General features: G+C 43.5%; 1 protein-coding gene across 1 annotated transcript; it reads right to left on the reverse strand.

Annotated features, from left to right (window-relative positions):
• Nucleotides 1–2244: 2244 nt before the first annotated feature.
• Nucleotides 2245–9291, reverse strand: LOC147464594 (uncharacterized). Its single transcript, XM_086511876.1, has 2 exons — nt 8659–9291; nt 2245–2313 (listed from the first exon to the last, which is right to left on the reverse strand). Exons 1-2 carry the CDS (start codon nt 9289–9291, stop codon nt 2245–2247), a joined length of 702 nt encoding a protein of 233 aa, XP_086368002.1.
• Nucleotides 9292–14084: the final 4793 nt, after the last annotated feature.

A 14084-nucleotide genomic window follows, 5' to 3' on the forward strand; every position in this document is an offset into this window, starting at 1 on the left:
CTTTAAGCTTCCATTCATTTCCATTAGCAGTTTTGACAGAAACTGTACCTTTGCCGACAATCTCACAAGCTTCATCATCTCCCAAGTATACATACCCAAAATTACCTTTGGTGTAGTCTTGGAAATGTTGCTTGTGTGGTGTCGCATGGAATGAAGCCCCGGAATCTACTATCCCGGAATTAGACACATTGTCTAATGAGAGAATTAGAGCATCTTGCTCTACTTTACCTGCCACATTGGCCTTCGATGTTGGATTGTTGTCTTGAGACTCTGTCTCCTTCTTCTTCTTGGACCAGCAATCCTTCTTGACGTGGCCCTTCTTGCCGCAGTTCCAACATTCAAGAACTGACTTTGTGCGTGACTTGCTCCGCCTTGAGCGATCACGACCCTTTTGGTTTTTGAACCTCTCCTTAAGCCTTCCTCTTGTTTCCACTGATAGTGCAGCACTTGATGATTCTCCTGTGATTCTCCTTCGCATTTCCTCGCTTAGGAGAACACCCACAACATCATCAAACTTAAGAGTATTTGTGCCAGAGATAGAATTACTTACAGCCATCACAAGGCTGTCCCAACTATCCGGTAGAGATGATAGTATAAGGAGAGCTCGCACTTCGTCATCAAAATTGATTTTCACTAATCGAAGTTGACTTATGTTTGTGTTAAAGTCATTTAGGTGTTCTGCAACTGAACCATTCTCTGCCATCTTTAGATTGAACTAGCGCTTTATAAGAAATACCTTATTGGATGCTGATGGTTTCTCGTAGAAGTCGTCAAGTGAATTCATCAAGTCCTCCGTGGTCTTCATCTCCGAAACATTGAAGGCCACCGTTGACGCCAAGATTAACCAGATTTTTCCCAGTTCCTTTCGATCAAGGACAATCCGTGCTTCATCTGCCATTGTTGCGGGCTTCTTCACAAGACCGCCTAGTGGCAAATAGAGGTCCTTCTGGTAGAGATAGTCTTCAATCTGCATCTTCCAATGTTGGTAGTTTTTGCCATTGAACTTCTCAATCTTGAGCTTCCCTTCCTCCGCCATAACTCCCACTCAATTCAAGGAATCCTTTCCTTGAGATAATTTAGCTACGAGTAAACCTTGCTCTGATACCAGCTGTTAGGAAATAAGACGTAGCTAAATAGATAATTGAGTAGATTACTTAATGGAGAGAGACGAATTTATATACACGAGATTATAGAGTAGAGAGAGAGAGAGAGTACACACGATATACGTGGTTCACCCAATGTGGGCTACGTCCACGGGAATGCAGCCACTCAATGGCTTTAGTACTTCAAAACAAGAAGTAGTTTACAAAGGGATTATACCCTTAATGGAGCTCCCACCTTGCTTCACTCTCACCACCTCACACTCACCTTGTTGCATCAACTTCACACTATGAAATGTGTGTATAAATGGCCTCCTTTTATAGGCAAAAAGGGCTGCCCTCTCTTATGAGAGACAGCCATGTGTAGCCACCGTTGTGCGAATAAGTACAAATCGGACCCTCCAATCCGCCCATGTGTGGCCGCCCTTGAGAAGACAAGTCTGCTTTTGAATTCGGCCACCGGCCACCGGCCATTGACTTCCGACCACCGGCCATCGGCCATTGACTACCGGCCAACCGACCGGTTGTTTTCCAACCACTTTTCGGCCGCCGTCCAGCCATAATATGCCGGCGAAAAGGAATATTCCGACGAAAAAAAGTCTCGGGGGCCTCCGCCCCCAAGGCTGTTAAAGTTGCTCCTGATTCTTGTCCGTGAAAATTTTGGTTTCCGGTGAGTGATTTTCCCTCACGCACGATGGCTTCTCCTCATAATGGGGGCCTTACAAATGTGCGCTTTTACCACAGAAAATTACAAGGGTAAATCAGGCTCCATACTTAACATAGTTCTCAAAATAGGGCGTGCCACGGTGTCACAATTATCATTGCCATTTTCCCGCTTTCCAAGATTGCATGCAAAAGAATTCCCCATCATGATTAAGGCGGCTTCCAGCTCTTGTACCACAGCAAAGGGACACTGAATTAAGGTAGGTGAAAAATAATGGCGTAATCAAAATCCATTCATCGGCACAGAAATCACATCCCCCCGCAAACCCGCCAAATAAAAAGAAGTGGTTCCGCATGCTTTCAAAATCTTGAATGGTCCTGACCATCGTAATTTTAGCTTCCCAGGCATCTTCCCAAGACGAGCATTAAATACCAAGACCATCTGTCCCCGTAAAAATTACCGTGCTTTAGGGCGATCCAGTCATTTCTTTCGCCTGGACTGCAGATCTTGCAACACTGCAAAATTGCACAATCGCTCTTCATCTAATTCCTGCAAAACATCCAATCGATAAATTACGAAATCTTTCGGAAGCAGCTTATCCGCAATCAGCATCCGCAAACTCGGAACTACATGCTCCACTACGGTAATTGCTATTAAGTATGGAGCCTGATTTACCCTTTTGTAATTTTCTGTGGTAAAAACGCACATTTGTAAGGCCCCCATTATGAGGAGAAGCCATCGTGCGTGAAGGAAAATCACTCACCGGAAACCAAAATTTTCATGGACAAGAATCAGGGGCAACTTTAAAGGCCTCAGGGGGGGAGGCCCCCGAGACTTTTTTTCGCCGGAATATTCTTTTTCGCCGGAATATTATGGCCGGACGGCGGCCGGAAAGTGGTCGGAAAACAGCCGGTCGGTTGGCCGGTGGCCGGTAGTCAATGGCCAGTGGCCGGTGGTTAGAAGTCAATGGCCGGTGGCCGGTGGCTGAATTCACTGGCCGGTGGCCGAATTCAAAAGTAGACTTGTCTTCTCAAGGGCGGCCACACATGGGCGGATTGGAGGGTCCGATTTGGACTTATTCGCACAAGGGCGGCTACACATGGCTGTCTCTCATAAGAGAGGGCAGCCCTTTTGGCCTATAAAAGGAGGCCATTTCTACACACATTTCATAGTGTGAAGTTGATGCAACAAGGTGAGTGTGAGGTGGTGAGAGTGAAGCAAGGAGGGAGCTCCATTAAGGGTATAATCCCTTTGTAAACTACTTCTTGTTTTGAAGTACTAAAGCCATTGAGTGGCTGCTTTCCCGTGGACGTAGCCCACATTGGGTGAACCACGTATATCGTGTGTACTCTCTCTCTCTCTCTCTCTCTACTCTATAATCTCGTGTATATAAATTTGTCTCTCTTCATTAAGTAATCTACTCAATTATCTATTTAGCTACGTCTTATTTCCTAACAACTGGTATCAGAGCAAGGTTTGCTCGTAGCTAAATTATCTCAACGAAAGGATTCGTTGAAGTGAGTGGGAGTTATGGCGGAGGAAGGGAAGCTCAAGATTGAGAAGTTCAACGACAAAAACTACAAACATTGGAAGATGCAGATTGAAGACTATCTCTACCAGAAGGACCTCTATTTGCCACTAGGCGGTCTTGCGAAGAAGCCCGCAACAATGGCAGATGAAGCATGGATTGTCCTTGATCGAAAGGCACTCGGAACAATCCGGTTAAGCTTGGCGTCAACAGTGGCCTTTAATGTTTCGGAGATGAAGACCACGGAGGACTTGATGAAGTCACTTGACGACTTCTACGAGAAACCATCGGCATCCAATAAGGTATTTCTTATGAAGCGCTTGTTCAATCTAAAGATGGCAGAGAATGGTTTAGTTGCAGAACACCTAAATGACTTTAACACAAACATAAGTCAACTTCGATCAGTGAAAATCAATTTCGATGACGAAGTGCGAGCTCTCCTTATACTATCATCTCTACCGGATAGTTGGGACAACCTTGTGATGGATGTAAGTAATTCTATCTCTGGCACAAATACTCTTAAGTTTGATGATGTTGTGGGTGTTCTCCTAAGCGAGGAAATGCGAAGGAGAAGCACAGGAGAATCATCAAGTGCTGCACTATCAGTGGAAACAAGAGGAAGGCTTAAGGAGAGGTTCAAAAACCAAAAGGGTCGTGATCGCTCAAGGCGGAGCAAGTCACGCACAAAGTCAGTTCTTGAATGTTGGAACTGCGGAAATAAGGGCCACGTCAAGAAGGATTGTTGGTCCAAGAAGAAGAAGGAGACAGAGTCTCAAGACAACAAGCCAACATCGGAGTCCAATGTGGCAGGTAAAGTAGAGCAAGATGCTCTAATTCTCTCATTAGACAATGTGTCTAATTCCTGGATAGTAGATTCCGGGGCTTCATTCCATGCGACACCACGCAAGCAACATTTCCAAGACTACACCAAAGGTAATTTTGGGTATGTATACTTGGGAGATGATGAAGCTTGTGAGATTGTCGGCAAAGGTACAGTTTCTATCAAAACTGCTAACGGAAATGAATGGAAGCTTAAAGATGTTAGGCATGTTCCTTCTCTTCGCAAAAATTTGATCTCTACAGGACAATTGGACGATGAAGGTCACAACATTGCATTCGAAAACAAACGGTGGAAGATCTCAAAGGGGTCTTTGGTGGTTGCCAAGGGTGAAAATGTCGGTACACTTTACTTGTGTACTGTTAGCACGCAACCTTCAGCTTGTGCAGCAACTACAGAAGTTGACAGTGCGGTGTGGCACTACCGACTTGGGCATATGAGTGCCAAAGGAATGCAAATCCTTCAAACAAAGAAGCTTCTACCAGGTTTGAAAGAAGTGGACTTAGAGTTCTGTGAAGATTGTGTTTATGGTAAACAAAAGAGGGTAAAATTTCAAAAATCAAGAAATGAAAGAAAAAGTAAAAAAACTTGAGTTGGTTCATTCTGATGTTTGGGGTCCTGCAAGTACACCATCACTTGGTGGCTCATTTTACTATGTAACATTCATAGACGATGCGACTAGAAAAACATGGGTTTATGTCATGAAGAATAAATCCGATGTATTTTCCATATTTCAAAGGTGGAAAGCCTTTGTGGAGAATGAAACAGGTACCAAGGTTAAATGCCTCAGATCCGACAATGGAGGCGAATATTGCAGCCAAGCTTTTGAAAGCTTTTGTGCTAGCAATGGCATTCGGAGGCAAAGGACAACCCCAAGGACACCTCAACAAAATGGGATTTTGGAAAGGATGAACACGACAATCATGGAACGAGCACGAAGCATGCGGCTACATGCAGGCCTACCGCTTGAGCTTTGGGCGGAAGTTGTAAGTACGTCTGTGTACTTAATCAATCGGTCACCCTCAACGGCATTGGATGGGGGAGTTCCAGAAGAGGCATGGACAGGTAAACCGGTGAATTATGCATTTCTCAAAGTGTTTGGGTGTGAGGCTTTCATGCACATAGATAGAAGCCTAAGATCAAAGTTAGACGCAAAGTCCAAAAAGTGTTTCTTCTTTGGCTATGGAGAAAGAGACTTTGGGTATCGCCTATGGAATCCTGAAGATGGTAAAATCTTAAGGAGTAGGGATATAATTTTTACGAACAAAATATGTACAAAGATTACTTGGAAAGAAAACAAACAAAAGAAACAGGTGATGAGTACATGGAGCTTGAGGACGGTGAAGACTCAAGGACTGCAAACGGTGACAATGTGCAACAACGTCAACCAAATGACGAGCCTCAACCTATTCCCCGAAGATCTACAAGAGGAAGTAGACCTCCAGAAAGGTTTGTTCCTTCCTTCAACCATCTCTTGATCTCAGATTCTGGAGAGCCGGAATCATATGAAGAAGCTATGCAACATGAATCCAAAGAAGAATGGATGAAGAGCATGCAAGTGGAGATGGACTCACTACATCGCAACCAAACATGGGAGTTGGTTGAGTTGCCTAAAGGTAAGCGGGCACTTCAAAACAAATGGGTGTACAAGCTAAAGGAAGAAGAAGGTGGGAAGAAAAGGTACAAGTCTAGGCTTGTGGTAAAAGGTTTTTCTCAAAAGAAAGGTATTGACTTCAATGAAATATTTTCTCCTGTTGTAAAAATGAACTCAATTAGGCTTGTCTTAAGCCTTGTGGCTGCTCATGATCTAAATATCGAGCAAATGGATGTAAATACGGCATTCCCTCATGGTGACTTAGAGGAGGAAATCTACATGCTTCAACCAAAGGGGTATGAAGTAAAAGGTAAGGAGAAAATGGTTTGCAAATTAAAGAAGAGCTTGTATGGTTTAAAGCAAGCATCAAGACAATGGTACTTGAAGTTTGATCGATGGATGTTGGATCATGGATTCACAAGATGCAACTCGGATCACTGCGTCTACACGAAGAATTTGGGAGATGGGAAATTCATCATCCTAATGTTGTATGTTGATGACATGTTGATTGCAAGTGCTAACATGCAGGACATCAAAGACCTAAAAGAGGAGCTGTCCAAATCTTTTTCAATGAAAGATTTAGGTGTTGCAAAGAGGATACTTGGTATGAAAATATCAAGGGACAGGACGAAGAAGACAATAAAGCTATCTCAAGAAGATTACATCAAGAAGGTACTAGAAAGGTTTGCAATGCAAAATGCAAAACCAGTTTCTACACCTTTGGCTGGTCATTTTAAACTAACGAAGGATATGTGTCCAAAGACACAAGAGGAGATAGCCTATATGTCTAAAGTTCCATATGCTGCAGCGGTAGCTTCTCTAATGTATGCTATGGTCTGGACAAGGCCAAACATTGCACATGCAGTGGGAGTTGTGAGTAGGTTCATGGACAACCCAGGTAAAGAGCATTGGCAAGCTGTGAAGTGGATACTTAGGTATCTAAAAGGGACAACAAAAAATGATTTGTATTTTGGAGGAACTGATATTTTTCTAGAAGGGTATGCTGATGCAGATATGGCAGGTGACAAAGATACTCGAAGGAGCACTACTGGCTATGTGTTCACGGTTGGAGGCACAGCAGTAAGCTGGGCTTCAAAGCTGCAGAAAGTGGTTTCACTTTCTACCACGAAAGCAGAGTATGTAGCAATGACGGAGGCAAGCAAAGAAATTTTGTGGCTTCACAGATTCTTAGAAGAGCTTGGATTCAAACAAGACAATTGTGTCTTGTACAGTGATAGCCAAAGCGCTATCCATCTTGCGAAGAACTCAGCCTTTCATTCAAGGACAAAGCACATTGAGGTGAGATATCACTTCATACGCACTCTTTTGGAAGAGGGACAACTAAAGCTAGGAAAGGTGCATACAAGTGAAAATCCTGCAGACATGTTTACAAAGGTGGTCAACAAGGAGAAGTTGAGCTTTTGCTCATCTTCAATCGGCATTCAAGGATAAGAAGCCAGAATGGAAAGCAGTCACAGGGTTGGAGATCAGTCTCCAAGTGGGAGATTGTTAAGTATGGAGCCTGATTTACCCTTTTGTAATTTTCTGTGGTAAAAACGCACATTTGTAAGGCCCCCATTATGAGGAGAAGCCATCGTGCGTGAAGGAAAATCACTCACCGGAAACCAAAATTTTCATGGACAAGAATCAGGGGCAACTTTAAAGGCCTCAGGGGTGGAGGCCCCCGAGACTTTTTTTCGCCGGAATATTCTTTTTCGCCGGAATATTATGGCCGGACGGCGGCCGGAAAGTGGTCGGAAAACAACCGATCGGTTGGCCGGTGGCCAGTAGTCAATGGCCAGTGGTCAGAAGTCAATGGCCGGTGGCCGGTGGCTGAATTCAATGGCCGGTGGCCGAATTCAAAAGCAGACTTGTCTTCTCAAGGGCGGCCACACATGGGCGGATTGGAGGGTCCGATTTGGACTTATTCGCACAAGGGCAGCTACACATGGTTGTCTCTCATAAGAGAGGGCAGCCCTTTTGGCCTATAAAAGGAGGCCATTTCTACACACATTTCATAGTGTGAAGTTGATGCAACAAGGTGAGTGTGAGGTGGTGAGAGTGAAGCAAGGAGGGAGCTCCATTAAGGGTATAATCCCTTTGTAAACTACTTCTTGTTTTGAAGTACTAAAGCCATTGAGTGGCTGCTTTCCCGTGGACGTAGCCCACATTGGGTGAACCACGTATATCGTGTGTACTCTCTCTCTCTCTCTCTCTCTCTCTCTCTCTCTCTCTCTCTACTCTATAATCTCGTGTATATAAATCTGTCTCTCTCCATTAAGTAATCTACTCAATTATCTATTTAGCTACGTCTTATTTCCTAACAATTGCCTCCATACCAAATGCCAATTTGAAAGGACTCAATCCTGTCGCCACTATGTAAGCTGTCCAATACGCCCATAATGCTGAAGGAAGTTTCACATCCCAATATGTTCTATGCATATTCACTAACTTTGTTAGAATATGAACCAATTTCTTATTAGTGGATTCCGCATGCCCATTTGCTTGAGAGTAATATGGAGAAGATTTACTATGCAACACAAAGTAAAACCGTAGCATTCTCTCCATCACCTTATTCAAAAAATGGCTACCCCGATCACTAACCAGCTCAATAGGGTACCCATATCTTGAAAAAAAATTCTTATATAAACACCCAGCCACAAAAACTATAGTATTATCCTTCAAAAGCCATGCCTCCACCCATTTGGTGGCGTAATCCGTGGCTGTCAAAATATACTTATTATCCGTGTGAGCTACCACCACTGGTTTAAAAGGCCCAGTAAAATCCAATCCCCACTTTTGAGAGGGTTCCAACGGCAATATCGGCTGAAGAGGCATTCTGGACATTTTAGTGGGTTGTTCCAATCGTTGACACACATCACAGTGTTGTACATAACTTCTCGCTTCCTGAAACAATGTAGGCCACCATAATACAGATTGTAGAACTTTCCTAGCCATGATCAAGGCTGCAAAATGGCCCCCTACAATGCCAGTATGGACTTCCTCCAAAACCGCTTCTTGTTCTTGTGGTAGAACACATCGAAGAAAGACCTCCGCGACCGTGCAATAATGGAGCTTCCCCATAATAATCTCAAAGTTCCTACTTCTGATAGCCATCCGTTTCCTTTGATGACTTGACAAGAATGAAGGAATCTCTCCACTATCGAGAAAATGAAACATCTCCTCATACCAAGTCCATGGAATGCTGGGTATGGCCCTTGGTGGTTGTGTAACTGCCATATCATTTGCAACAGCTCCAGTTAAAAACAAAGATGCATCCGAAAATTCATCAGCTACCCCCGTCGACGGCTCACCAGAATCTAACCTGGATAGGTAGTCAGCCACGGCATGCTTGGCTCCTGGACGATGTATGACCTCAAAATCGAATTCCTGCAACAAGAGCACCCATCTGGCCAATCTGTCGGTCAAATTCTGCTGGTGCACCAGATATAAAAGAGCCGAGTGATCCACATGAAACAAAACTCGATGGCCCAGCAGATAATGCCAGAATTTTTTCATTGGATAGATCATCACTAAACATTCTCTTTCTGTCACTGAATAATTCATTTCTACGGATGATAATATTCTACTAGCATAATAGACAGATCAGAACCACCCCTGACTTTGTTCCTACATCAGCACACTACCAATAGCCCGGTTCAAAGCATCCACGAATATATGAAAATCCTGACCCCAATTTGGAGGAATCATAATCGGGGCTTTGTATAGATGAAGTTTTAATCTCCAAAAAGCCAGATCACATTCCTTTGTCCATTCAAAATCCTAAGAATGTGTTGCCTGATTAATAGGGATCGAGAAATGTGCGACAAACCGCAAATGCCTCCCATGCCAATGAGCTTGACCCATAAAAACTTGACACTATTTTGAATTCACTAGTGGAGGCGCTTCCATAATTGCGGCTATTTTATCTGGATCCATGGAGATGACATCCTCAGATATTACATGACCCAATAACCTTCCACTTTTGACTGCAAATGCACATTTGAGAGGATTTAAGCTGAATTTCACCTCTCGACATTTCATAAAATATAACCGCAATTGTTTCAAATGCTCCAGGTGTGCTCCAAAAACACTAAGATCATCCAAAAAAACCTGCATAAAATCTATCAAATAGGGACCAAATTTTTTGAAACGTATCCCTTTGAAAAGTTGAGGGAGCATTCCTTAATCCGAACCACATCATTGTGCATGCAAAAACGCCCCATGCTGTGATAAAGGCTGTTTAAGGTTGATCTCGCAACACCATTCTAATTTGGTTATATCCACTAAACCCATCCACAAAAGTATACATCTCATGCCCTGCCACATCATCCAAAATAGAATCCAAAAATTGAAGAGGGAAGGGATCCGGAACTGTAGCTGCATTCAACTTCCAATAATCCACACAGATTCAAATTTCCTTGTTTTTCTTTGGTACCACCACAATGGGAGAAATCCAATCGGGATTATCAATAGGGGTAATAAAACCTAGTTCTAAAAGACGCCCTCAATTTCCACCTTAACTTTCTTTGCCACATTCAGATTCATCCTATAAGAATGCTACTTTACTGGCACCGCATCCGGTTTCAGGTTAATAGTATGCTAATAAAACTTTGGATCCAATCCTTTCACATCCGCATATTTCCATGCGAAAACATCTTTAAATTCTGTCAGTAATCTAATCAAGTCTTCTCAGAAACTTGCCTCAAGCTGCTTATTAATGTAAATGGGCTGAGATTCCGCTTGTTCCCCTAGAAAGACTTGCTCCAATTCATCTTCCTTCACGCGTGTAATTTTTCCCATTTGTGCTTCAAAAGCACGTTCCTTCTTAATAATATCCTCCAATGATGTGGGAGTAGGCCAAGCTTCCTATTGCACCCCTATCGTGGATGAAACATATAAATGTCAGCGAGGTACAAGGAAACTAAATCTGGGTTAGCCTTCAGAAATTGTTCGTCTTGATCTTCTTCTAATTGTTCTACCATATTGACTGTTTCTGCTATCACCGGCCATGCTGCCTGAACGGGTTGCCTACATGTTCCCAACATCACCCAAACTTCCCTGCGACCCTTTTTAACTGAAAGCATATTTGCCTCCCAATTGTGCTTTACCCTGGCTTGTCTTAACCATGGTCTCCCCAAAATAATGTGATAATCGTGGCTATGATCCTCAATATTCAAGACTACCAAAGAAACAACAAAAGATAGGCCAGCTACGTCCATAACAATGCCCGAAAGTAGACTGGCTGCACTCTTCTTTGATTGGCCATGCGGACTACAAAAGGTGCAAGTTTCCAATCAATGAGTCAAAAACGCTCACAAGCTGCTTGAGTAATAATATTTACGCCCGCTCCTCCATCTAATAGTACCTTGTTAATATACGTACCATGATATGTGACTCAAAGCTCTGAAATATGGGTATACATTTTCTGGCAACGGGGCTGACTCATCCCCCTCGCCTTCAGCTATCGCAATTTCCACTTCCCTAAGCTCTTTAGACTTCTGGCTTAACAAGGCATTATGAAAATTTGGAACCAATTTCAGTAGTGAACCCAAAGATACTTGTAATGGCTATTTGAGGATCTCTTTCCATCTTGAATTCCAATCATCCCCTTCCCTAGTATCTTCCTTGTTTCTATCTTTCCCTTCGTTTGTTTCCAGACCAACCGTCGATGGTCCTGATGATTTCACTGGTGGTGCTGACTATGGCATCTAGGTCATAGTCTTTTTTCGTACTTCTTCTTGAGTCATTCAATTCGGAAGCTTACCATCGGTTGTTGGGACCACATTTTTACCAAATCGCGTGATTAGTGAAACCACCGGATCTGATTCCTCCAACCCTTCAATCTGGACCATAGCCACACTAGGCTGTTTTCTTGCAGTAGGTTCCTGCTTCTTTCGATCAGATTTTGTAGCTTCTGAATACTGTGACTGCCAATGCCCATCCCCCAGACAAAAAAGGCAGGTTTTCGATCGATTAGAATCTCGGCCACCTCTCCCGCGACCTCGACCCCCTCCTTGACCCCGTCCCCCTTCTTCTCCTTGAAAGGGCACTTTTGATGTATGAGCATGAGCCATCTCCACCGCAGGATCTTGTACTTGCACTGACTGTGGTGGGTGCCATGTAGAAGAATCCTAACTCCTACGACCCCGACCATTGAAGTAGCATTCCACTATATCGTGAGTGTTGGCCATGTAGATCGCACACCATTTTTGATTCATTGCACACTCTTGAGTAGCATGTCCTGAATTTGGGCACTCAGTACACCATAGTTCCTTCAGACTTTGAACCACCGCAGCCGCTTTTGATGCAGTGTATGAAGATTTTCCAGATGCTGAGGGACCGTCTTTTCCGTTCTAAACTGTCACAAGAACGCTTTCTGACAAACCATTTGGCAGCTTTCCCTGAAAGTCTAGGTTCGAAAACGGATTGTTGATCAAGAGGAATCACCACCCCAGGGTGATTCAATCCATAGACTTTATTGAATTGTCACAATGTGCATCCAGGTCTTCCTTAGGAAGACCTCTAAAACTGCTATACTTAATCTGAGGCTGTGCCGTTGTCCCTTGCCCAACTGTACTCCCTCCTGGAAAAAGCTGACGAACAATAAGAGGGGGGACAATGGCGGTGAAACCCCAAAACTGCTTACTGGAGACGGTGGTGGAGCAACATGGGTAGGTGAGGGTGACCGCACAGTAAGAGGACATGACTGACTATGTGGAGTACGCCGCACACGCCGAATGCGTCTACCACGCACTGGACTTGATGATGGAGATACATGTTCCTCAGCCTGTGGTGTAGAAAAAATGAAGTCTTCCAAACCACTTCTCCTCCGACGTCTCCTCAAAATTGGATCCATCGGGTCAGGAGGACCCTGCGACCTAGTGCGCATGCATATTCACCGCAGGCCGCCCATCGCACATCGTGATTGCCATATGTAATGTCTATGCCCGCGGAGCAGCCATAGGCATAACGAGAATGATTACCCGCACATTGTCTTACATTAGACACACTACATCAAATAGAACACTGCTTCTCATTGATGTATATCAGAACACAGAGTGCAAGATAGATGATGTATTTGTTAACGTGAACATTAGTCATTATCCCAAAGACAGGTGTGCCCCCATATACAACCACTGCTCCAGCGCAGATCGGGAACGTTGCAGACCCCCATCCTGTCTTATGATATCCCATGAAAAATTGCCCCCAAGGCTGCATGACTCCTAGTCCGCAATGTTCGGACCTCTGCAGGACCGCACTGTGCGGCTTATGCCGTAACATTCTTCCATATCTGAACATTTTAAAGCCACCTCCCACTCTAACTCACCGTCACTTTGCACCCCAATAGAACCTGCCTCATGCATTTACTTTATACCAAAGCAATGTTCTGCTTCTCTCATTGCAATCTTGGTTGGAGCATGCAACAATCTCAAATTGCAAAACACATATACAAGAGCCTCGACTGGTTTTGTCTTTAATCTATTTCTCTTCTTAGTGTGTAGGAATTCAAATGTAGACACATTTCTCTCACAACTAACACTTGAAGTAGAAACATATAAAACTTTGATAGCTACTTGTTGCAATTATATCTTCTCTCCACCATATTATCTCTACCACATAGGTGTGCTAATTGTTTTGATGGTGTCAATGTGCCAAGGATCACCAGACATACCAACCCTATTCAGATAGTCAAAACATTGATGAAATGCATCTTTCCCCTCTCCTGACCCTAAGAGCTGCATGCACACAACTTTGAAACACGGGGTATTCACTAAGGGTTACCGTATGGTATCATGTGAGTATACAATAAGGGGGTTTTCTAAGGCCAAATGGATAGATTTTACATAGGAGGATCCCGTATATAGGGGTTAAAAAGGCAATTTTGTTGTACATAGGTGGCGTCCCCCTATTACTACTAGTGAATCCCTCGTGCTTTGAAACCACACATCACTTCTGAATTGGAGGATTTTTCATGGAGCTGAAATTTTGGATCCAAAGTAAATGTTGCATCGTGTAACAGCGCGTGCATTTGTGCCCATCGAGATTATGTGCATGAAACTAGAATTTTTTTTTCTCTACGAGTGTAAAAGTACTTGAGCTTTTCAATGTCTTCTTACATATACCAATACACCTTTCCAAAGAAAAAAGAGTCTTTATTCACCAAGCACAGCAAGTCCACAAAGGGTTTAGTAATATTGACAACCTTTTCCGCATTTCTCTAGAGAGCACTTGAGAATTGATGAGTTGATGAACTCTTAATGTCGTAGCTTGGTAGATGGGATATTTTCTAAGATATGCATACCATCGGGTGTCAACTGTCTCCACCAATTTATGTCGAACATCTTTTAGTGCTGACA

The sequence above is a fragment of the Adiantum capillus-veneris genome, chromosome 1, assembly GCF_014529385.1.
Source record: "Adiantum capillus-veneris isolate H3 chromosome 1, ASM1452938v2, whole genome shotgun sequence".
Lineage (NCBI taxonomy): Eukaryota > Viridiplantae > Streptophyta > Polypodiopsida > Polypodiales > Pteridaceae > Adiantum > Adiantum capillus-veneris.

What these genes read in the sequence shown, in the direction of transcription:
- LOC147464594 (XM_086511876.1), bottom strand. Translation starts at nt 9,291, where the DNA reads ATGAATTATTCAGTGACAGAAAGAGAATGTTTAGTGATGATCTATCCA. An exon ending in CTAGGAAAGTTCTACAATCT is followed by an intron (nt 2,314 to 8,658) that starts GTATTATGGTGG and finishes GATGTTTTGCAG; the next exon opens with GAATTAGATGAAGAGCGATT.